Source organism: Mya arenaria, chromosome 11 (genome assembly GCF_026914265.1).
Source record: "Mya arenaria isolate MELC-2E11 chromosome 11, ASM2691426v1".
Taxonomy (NCBI): domain Eukaryota; kingdom Metazoa; phylum Mollusca; class Bivalvia; order Myida; family Myidae; genus Mya; species Mya arenaria.
The window spans coordinates 35,890,971-35,900,666 of NC_069132.1; the positions used below are offsets into that span (position 1 = coordinate 35,890,971).

Here is a 9,696-nt window from a genome sequence, read left to right on the forward strand (position 1 = left end):
TCTACTTTTATGACGAATTGTGCAGCTCACAGGTGCTTCTTCTGACGAGATTCTTTCATGCATGTGCTTCTTAACATAATCAATAACACTGAGAAGAAGTAACGTTTTTATTAACAACAACTGTGGCAATATTTACATTTTTTACATGTATATCATATACATATTTTTAACAATAAAAATAAATTAATAAAGATTTGTTCAAAATGTTACAAAGATTATAAATAGAAAAGCTACACATAGCCAAAATATTTAAAAAAAATAACTTAAGCAAATCATGCTTAAGGATGTTATTTTAAAGTCAAAATATTAAACAAAACTTGATTTTACCAAACAAACTTTTGTAGTTTGATTATGATGATTTAATTTTGAGTATGTAAATAAGACAGACTTTATGATAAACACACATTATTTTATTGACAGAGGATCTATTATAAACTTGTAAGAAAAGTCGAACTTAATTGTATACATTTTTCATAAAAAAAAGTTTTGCTTGTGGCCATCACTTTTTAGACCAATCAAAAAAACAACAAAAAAACTTCAAATGAATAGTGTTTTTTTTGAAAAAAATTGAGCTCTGTTGAGGTATTCACTTCGAAATTCAATCATGTGTTAATGCTACAATTTAAAAAAAATCTTAAAATAACTTACATCAGAGACTGTTTGCAAAAGTATTTCAAATGGGCTTTTGATTGTCTGCTTAACAGACTCTGAATTTTTCATCAAAAAAAAAATGCCTTTCCTTCAACTGGAATAATTTTCACTGACAGTGTCAAATATCATACTCTGGTAATGTGACAAAAGTAAAAGCCGTAAAATAACCATTAGAAACATAAATTTTGAAGTTCAAAGTTGTGAACATCTTTCAAACCTATTGCACGTCAAAATGTAAACAATAAAGCGAGCAGTTTAATACACAGAACTTTAGCACAAATATTGAAAACTATGTCCGAACAGATTATAAAGTCCGCCCAGGGTACAAAGTCATCACAAAGTTGTTAAATTCTATGCAGCATGTAACAAAACAGAGTGAACAAAGACACAAACATGCTAAATGCAAGACATGTAAAATTAGAGCTATCACATAAGACAGTGATGAATACCCTCAGACACAACCTTGACACAGGAACGGTATTTTTCAGATCACTTTTAACTGACCACATGTCTCTCAAAGATGCTGAAATATCGTGGTGTATGTCTCACAAATATGCAGACCATATATCCCACTTAATTGCAGACTATATCTCACAAAAATGCAGACCCTATGTTTCACATAGATGCAGACTCCATATCTCACAAAGATGCAGACCCTATGTTTCACATAGATGCAGACTCCATATCAAACAAAGATGCAAACCCTATGTTTCACATAGATGCAGACTCCATATCTCACAAAGATGCAAACCCTATGTTTCACATAGATGCCGGCCCTAGGTCAACCCTGTCTGGTCTGATGTAGATCTAGTTATACGCAGGCTTTGTGACCTTGTAGCTCGCTTACGCAGCTGTGTCGTGGATGAAGGTGTGTGTCTGGTTGTACTCACTGGGCCAATGTCATTAATACGGCTACGTCGTCTTTTCTTCACAGGTGTTTTGCTTTCAATCTCAGCTTCTTTAGATTTTGGACAACACCTAAGGTGAAAGAAGCATGTGATTAGCAATGAACCAATCAATCTTATCTAGAAAAATAAATTGCCTTTTCAAACAAATATACTGCAAGAAATAAAAAAAATTGTTTAACTATACCAGGGTTAACTTATATAAAGACATTTCTTATCTGACAATATGCATAAGAATTGATATTATGTGGTATGCTATTTGAATTTCTAGAGCCTTCCCCCAACAAAACTTCTTTAGGGAGAACAAAGTGAAAATCGCACCATCTTGTATCGAGGGAAACAGGCACCCTTTTCCAAAGGCTGACAAATTGCCTAGGGATGTTTAAACTATCGCATATAGTTTTTATGCAAATCATATTTAAGAGGCCTGACTGAAGTAAAAATAAAATTGCAATTTTTGAACAAGCATTAAATCTAATCAGAATCTCCATTTTGTACAAGGGAAAATCGGAATCACTTATTATTTTTTTGCAAGGTAACATATTATTTTTAAACCATTTAACATCTAGAATCTTAGTAATACTTCAGAATTCAATAAATCAAAAAGATCCAAATTATCCTAAGCAGGCAAGTCTTACATCGGATTTGTGGGTGATAAAATAACATTTGTTCAAGATAATATATCTAAATAGCTAAATAACTAATAGTCTTTGCCTAAAAAAATATTCAGCGCTTATCCTTTCGCCATGTCATTGAAGAAAACTTCTTGCAGAAAATCAGTTTTACTTGCCCAAAATAACCAATTCATGCGTAGATATACGAAAGACAATATTTCAATATAATAATAACGTTCAATCAGGATTTGTGAATTGTTGCATAAGAAATGAAAACAGAGGGATCTAAATTTAGAAAAAAAACGCACTTGCCCATTCGGGTAAGAACCTGGGTATTTTGACTTGCCTGAAACAGTACTTACTTGTCTCGGTCTTCAGGCAACCCAGTTACAACAAAGACTGCTTAAAATGCTAATGTGCTTTACCTGTTATGTTCTTCAACCTCCCAGTACCACATTTCTGCCCCACAACCACTCTGACAGAGTTGCACTCCAAGGCATTTCTGAACTTCTAATACCTGGCTCGGTAAGATAGGTCTGAAAACAAAAATAGTAGGCATTTCAAACACAATATTTCTCAAAATTAAGGCTGAAAATGAGTGATACAGTGTTAAACAATGTTAATATTTATATGATCAACACAAATTATGATCAAATTCAAATCAAAAGATAAGATTTTATTCTTGGGTCGAATAAAAACCTCTTGGTTGGAAATGTTTTGCCAGATATGGTCGGGTTGCCCTGAACCTAACACAGGAACTTCCATTATGGCTCCAAACTTAAGTTTGGGAATCAACATATCAGTTAATTGCATTCAACAGGCTTTTTATTTTGGTACTATGGCATTAAGAATTCATTAGCAAACCTTTTTCTCGGAAAGGAATCCGACTGAGAACACACAGGGCAGACCTCCATGCAGGGCCTCCGTTCTTCGTCCACGTACAGGCAGTCGACGCAGATACGGTGCTGGCACTGTCCAGAGACCATCTGTAGCCTTGGTCCAAGGCATATACAGCACCCGAACCTAAAAAACACGAATATCCAGAAAATTATGTCATTGTGATTGTCAAACAATAAAAAATGCTACCCCACCCACTTCAATTTACAATAGAAATGTATACTATTGTGCAACGTTCTATACATGCAAAACCACCTGAAGCATGTAAAACAATAACCTTTGCTCATAGGATTGCTGAAAAGATTCCAATTCTGAGGTTTTCATCGCTACGTAATGTTTATTTCTGATTTGTGTCCGAAAAAGAGTTTTTCCTGTTTTCGATGTTTACCGCTCGTGGTATCACGTGACCCACGCCTTCGTTTTAATTGGTGAACTTGTTTACGCATGGGAAGACCGCAGTTATTGGCTATTGCCACGTACAGGTGTGAACTATTCAAACGCAGTGATCTCCCTTGATAAGAGAAAACGGTGAAATTTATATAGATGAAAAGACCGTTTCCGACTGTGCCTGCGGAAAAATTATATTGTTCCAATTAACAACTTTATTCAAATTCAAATATTTTATCAGTACAAAATTTGTTAGTTCTGAACACAGGGGCTGGTTGCGTTGTTTTGACACACCACGCCCCCGTCCGCTTTTTTATCATTTTTTTTTTATCAAATTTTAGTAAGAATATGCCTGATGTTTATTATTTTTTACATTGTTGTTTGGTGTGTTGTTTGAAGAAGGCGGACAGCCAGTTCCGATACATTGCTCTCGAACTGTGTCTTGAGACACTAACCACATATGTTGAGGCCAAGACGAAATTTGACATTGACCCCATCACATTGCTGTATCAGTCCATGTCAGGCATAGCACATTTACACTCAACTGTAACTTGTTAAAATTGGCAATTTTTTTTATTTTATTTTTTATTTTTAAAGATAATAAAATAAAAAATGTAAAAAAACAACATTTTTTTGCCAATTTTCGCAAGTTATAGTTACCACATCATATTCTTACTAAAATTTGATAAAAAAAAATGATGAAAAAAACAAAAACGGACGGGGGCGTGGTGTGTCAAAACAACGCAACCTGCCCCTGTGGTTCTGAAAGGAAGCTTACCACATTATAAAATTATATTAATATTGATCTGTCTTACAGGTCAAGGAATTTCATTTGCGTTTGTAACACATTAAAAAACCAGAAGGCTCGATGTTTTTAAACTATAAACTAAACAAACCCTATGACAATCTTTGAATTATACTGTCTGATTTTATATTTTTTCTTTACTTACGGCTGACCAAGCAGGGCAGTATGATATTTTTTAATTTTCAGCTATGCCAGGGCCTTTTAGGCAGAGACTTAGACAAATTACTGTATTAATTGACGGTACGGACAAACGTATCTAAAATGCTTGACACATTATACGATTGGTTGCAACTTTTAAGAAGCACACTTCTGTTACAACAACACTGAAGACAACCTCAAACCACATATGTAAAAAGAATGCACCTTTGAGGTTACGGAATACTGGGAAACGGAATGCACATTTCAATAATTGATCAACCAATGATATGTAAAAATATGTGTTATAATGTTAATTTTAATACACCAACCATATCGACACTGCTGACCTTACATGCATATAATATGTAAGCTCATTTTATAAAACTTAGCATTGATTTTGCTTTATTTCATCACAATATGACTTGAAACATTTTCAGCATTGATATCTATACTGTTTTTATATTCCTTTTGGGTTCCTTAAATATGCTGTAGAAGTAGAAGGAACAAACCACAATCTGTGGTGTGTATGGAGAACTATGCGGTTTTCATCTCTCTTTGGTATGCAAGAAAATGTCTGACAAATATCGGTTAAACACAAGAAAAAAAGATAATTTCTCAATTATCATTTTATACAATGATCTACGTGTGCATGCGAATAGCTCATGTTTGGCAGCAATAATAAACTCTACTATTGATCATATTGGTTTTAAATGAATATAATAATAATCTTTTATGCAAATATGAATAATCTTTCTATGGTATAAATTAGAATTCTTGAAAAGCTGATAAAAGACTAGAATGCTTCGAATAATGATATGCATAAATTGATATTGTATTCTAAACTTATATAATTTCTTTTGAAATTTATTTAGTGTAGACCAAAGACGACAGTTTAAGAAAATAAATTTATGATACCTTTAAGATTCTCTACACTTGAATAAGAAGTTGAAACAGGCAGGTATACGGGTATTCCGAGGGTCGGCAGAAATGTAAATGTTGTTCTTCAAATACAATAGAAAAATGAGTGTCACTTTATTTTGTTGTTGTACACTTTACAACGGACTAAGATATACCTATCTAGATAATACACGATGGCCTGCTATATTTATGTTAAAGTATTTCCTAGTATCATCATCAAAGAAAAAAATGATAAATATGTAGCCAGATATATCAAAGCTTCAATGAAAAACGAAAGCAACTCTTCTCTTGAAATTTAACTTTTTCGTGAATACTATTTATTTATTGTTTACCTTTATAATATGACACTTAACTCTTGTGTTTTTGTTGTATGCTTATGTCATGTATGTAGCCATAACTGTGTTTGAAATGGCAATATGCATTTAAATGCCGCTTTTGTCAATAACCTTTGAACAGGAACTTGAACGGCCCTCTTGAAGTATACTTCAAAATATCTGTAAAGTGATAATACGAATATGTTTGTACTTGTAGAGACATTAATCTCCTTTTTAAAGTTGCCAATTTAGTTTTCGTGGTAACAAAAATACAAAAAAAAATGTTTAATTGCAGAAACAAAACGTGAGCACATTGATAATTATCACTCATAGATTCGGTTATTATGGAAAGTCGTACTATATTTTAGTCAGCTATCAAATCTTTGTTTAGGTTATATATTTCATCGCATAAAAAAGCCATGTTTTACTAATATGCCATTAATCATGTCCGAAATGTTTCAACGGAATTAACAAAGCAATATTTTCTACTGCTCTTTAACATTTCTTTCTCATTTCTGTCTCTGGCACGACTATCATTAGATTAATAACCGGTTGTTTAAGGAACGCTCCAATGGAGTTTTTATCTCAATCATTTATCAAAGTGGGCAGATTCCGCCGAAAGTAGCCAAAATACGTAAATCAAGAGAGTTGTGAGCTCAACCAAATGGGATCTCCACGTTCTGTCACAGTGCAAACACCGCGTTCGTTGTAAAAGGAAAAAGCGCTATTCCAGTCTAAATCAAGTGATATATCATAGGATGTTTAATGCTTCGAAGCGTTTCCTGTCTGAATCATTTATTATGTAGCTCAGCTTAAAAGAAATCAATTTCATATATGGGAAAGTTATAAATTAAATGCCCGAAAAGAATATCACAAACAAATATTTCGGAACCTTTATACGCCTAGTAAGAAGTATAAAGTATGCATTTCCAAACAACATGACCCGCACTCGGCTCTTCACACTCCATGTTGCTCTTGGCGTTTTATTCAAAGCTTGTATTAAGTAACGGAGTAAAAAAAAAATCGACAAGTCTGATGTTTACAAATGTGGAACGCAAGAATTTGATATTTTAAAGGTCGTTCTAGCTCAAAATACATATTTTTTGTTTTCTCCTTTAACATTCCTCAAATCTGGTAAAAAATGCTGTGCACATTAAACTTGTTGGTTTAACCACATAATGTACGGCTGATAACAGTTTATTCTCGTTCGGGCATCTGTGATCTGAGATCGATGAAATTTGACAAACATGTCCGACCGTATTTGTGCGCATACAGCGCCCTCCTCCCCATACTCGCCCAAGATAACTGTTTTATGTCAACATCGGAGCTGGAAATCACCCATTTCGGACTACAAAAATGTTCGGGACTAAGCTCCGATCTCGAGGGACCGCCGGTTCCCGAACGAACGCTTGTACTTATTATTTCACTCATAATCTCAATTATATAATAATCATACAATAAATATTGGCTGGTGCATGTAAATGCACCAGCCCTTTTCAATCCAATAGCTGTTAGTTGTTCTTGTCCCATAAATGAACTCCGGGTGTGAAAGCGCAAATATAAAAATATAATTTATAAGACAAAGGAATTATAAATTGATTCATATTAAGCACTTATACATTTAAATGCTCAACGGCAGGCAGTCGGGAGTTGGTCAGCGTGGTGTCTGGTTGTTCTTATTTCAATTAGTGTAACATAACCTGTTTACACTTGAAGCGTGGCGGAAGTTGTGCAGTACGTCATTGCACTTTCCAAGTCCACGCAGATGTTCAACAAGCATCTTCGCTGTCAAATATTTTTCCACCAACCCACCCCACCTCCTTTCTGCCTGTTCAACGTTACTCATATTGTCTCCAATTCATATAAGTAAAACTTTGTATTTTTGTGTTAATATTGTACAGTCAGAAAGGACTTTTGTACGCCCAACCTTATGGCACTTGTATTTTTATTATTTCACTCATAATCTCAACTATGTAATAATCATACAATAAATATTGGCTGGTGTAAATGCACCAGCCCTTTTTAATCCAATTCGAACGACTGCAGTTTAACTGTAGTAGGAATTGTTGAAAAATGGGAAAATTCCCACCTCCTTGCCAGTGGGTCTTTATTTAGTAGAAGCCCAAAATAAAATTGCAGGTCAAGCCTTACTTACGACAACTGAATGTGTGCTTGTGTCGTGATTTTCACTGACCATAACAATTCATACTACGTGAGGAGCTTTTGCAACTAAAAGTATGTATAGAGAATAATTGCTTGTATCAGTGTACGAACGTAATATATTTCACAGAGTGAGAATCAAAAGCTGTATTTCGACAGTGACGTAGCCACGAGTGAAATAAAAAATAAATGACGATAACGAGGTGAAATATATTGCGATCTTACAATGAAACCAACAATTTTTATTTTTATTATATGCATAAAAGGATATAAAGTGACATTTAATTGTAGAGTTTAAAAGAAAAGCGCGCCTAATTGTATGCTAAAACTAACGTTATTTTGGCAATGACGTCGTTGTTCCAGCCCTGTGTGCGTTGATTTGGAAGTGAGAGCGGGCTTAAATTTAAAAAAAAAAAACAGTAGAAAAGATCAATGTTATTTTTACTGTTTAAAACAGTGAATGATCGTTTTGATTTTACCGGTAAATTTCTATAAATCACAGGAAAGCATATCATACAGAGTAGCTTTTGAAATATGATTCCATATATTTCTGCAGTCTGCGGTGGTCAGCAACATCTTCTTGTTTTGAAATAAGCACGTGGTTGTATAACGTTTTTATCGTTATGTTTTATTTGGTTTGTTTGCTTGTCATCTTTAGTTCAATGACGATATGATAACAAGTATCACTCGTGCAGAAACTATAGTATTTAAGAAAATGTATTTAGCGTTTCAATCTATTTTTTGACATATTAATAGATATTTAATATATTTTCGTTTGGTATTCCAAAATAAAAGTGGTTTTAGAAAATCGCGATTGATGTTCTAACAATATTGACCAGCAATATCAACAAACGCAACTTGATCATACTTTGTCGTTTTGTTTACAGTCGTGCTCAAATACAACGTTAGTCTAATTACCTTGAACTAATTGGTAACCAAACGCTTGTATACAAGGTTATTTAAATTGATACAAGGTCAACAAAGTGCATATTTGTACTGTATGATTGAGCGACTATGTTTCCTCTAAGCAGTATAACCGGTAAATAGGCCATAAATTATTGTAGCATCAATCTGAAACAAATACATGTTGGTAATACACCTGTTGTTATTCCGGTATTATAAATGCTGACGTTCTAGCAAAACCAAATAAAAAAAAAACCTGCAAAATCTAATCACTGTGCATGGTGATGAAAACAAGTAGTGGTAAACGTTTTGTGAAATGAAACTGATGCTTAGACCTTGGTTTGTTTAGCCATAGTTGTAATAATCAATTATAGAATAGTGTACTCAGTAGTCAGATAATTATAAGAATAGATCAAGGGATTTAAAAGCAGTGTAAGTAAAGGATGTATAAGTTTGTTCTCGTTCAAAGCAATAATGAAAACGTTACATTTCAACAATATCATCTAAACGTGTGAGATAGTGTTTTCATGTATAATATTTAGAATATCGTTATAATGTGCCGCAGTTGAAATAACATTCGCTGTCGATGAAAAATTTCAAAACACATGGTGGGTATTCAGGCATACTCGAGTACACCCTGGCGTACACATCGATTTGGGTTCCACTTACAGTGGTCAATGATTCGTAAGCGAAGCCAGTAATAAATCGATGTATGAGGAGTATATATTACATACTATACATGCAATGGCTAACAGCTTATTGTAATTTTCCTGTTGGTGTTAATAACGCTTTCCGGTGCTGTGTAAGCTTATTTATACTCACTCGAGCCTTGCCTATTCGGCGAGTGCTACATTAAAATTGTTAGTCATTTTAGGTTTTTGGAGTATAGTGCACAGACAGAATACAACCCTGGTTGGAGCTAACCTGGTTCTTTACCGTGCAACATTGTATAGCACTGTCACACGGGATTCCATTTACGCCCCTCCCGGAAGACGAATAGTACA

General features: G+C 34.0%; 1 protein-coding gene across 1 annotated transcript; it reads right to left on the minus strand.

Moving 5' to 3' along the window:
• Nucleotides 1-93: 93 nt before the first annotated feature.
• LOC128209670 (uncharacterized) lies at nt 94-3,471 on the minus strand. The gene is made up of 4 exons (XM_052913808.1): nt 3,345-3,471; nt 3,035-3,193; nt 2,596-2,706; nt 94-1,629 (listed from the first exon to the last, which is right to left on the minus strand). Exons 1-4 carry the CDS (start codon nt 3,389-3,391, stop codon nt 1,428-1,430), a joined length of 519 nt encoding a protein of 172 aa, XP_052769768.1. The 5' UTR covers nt 3,392-3,471; the 3' UTR covers nt 94-1,427.
• Nucleotides 3,472-9,696: the final 6,225 nt, after the last annotated feature.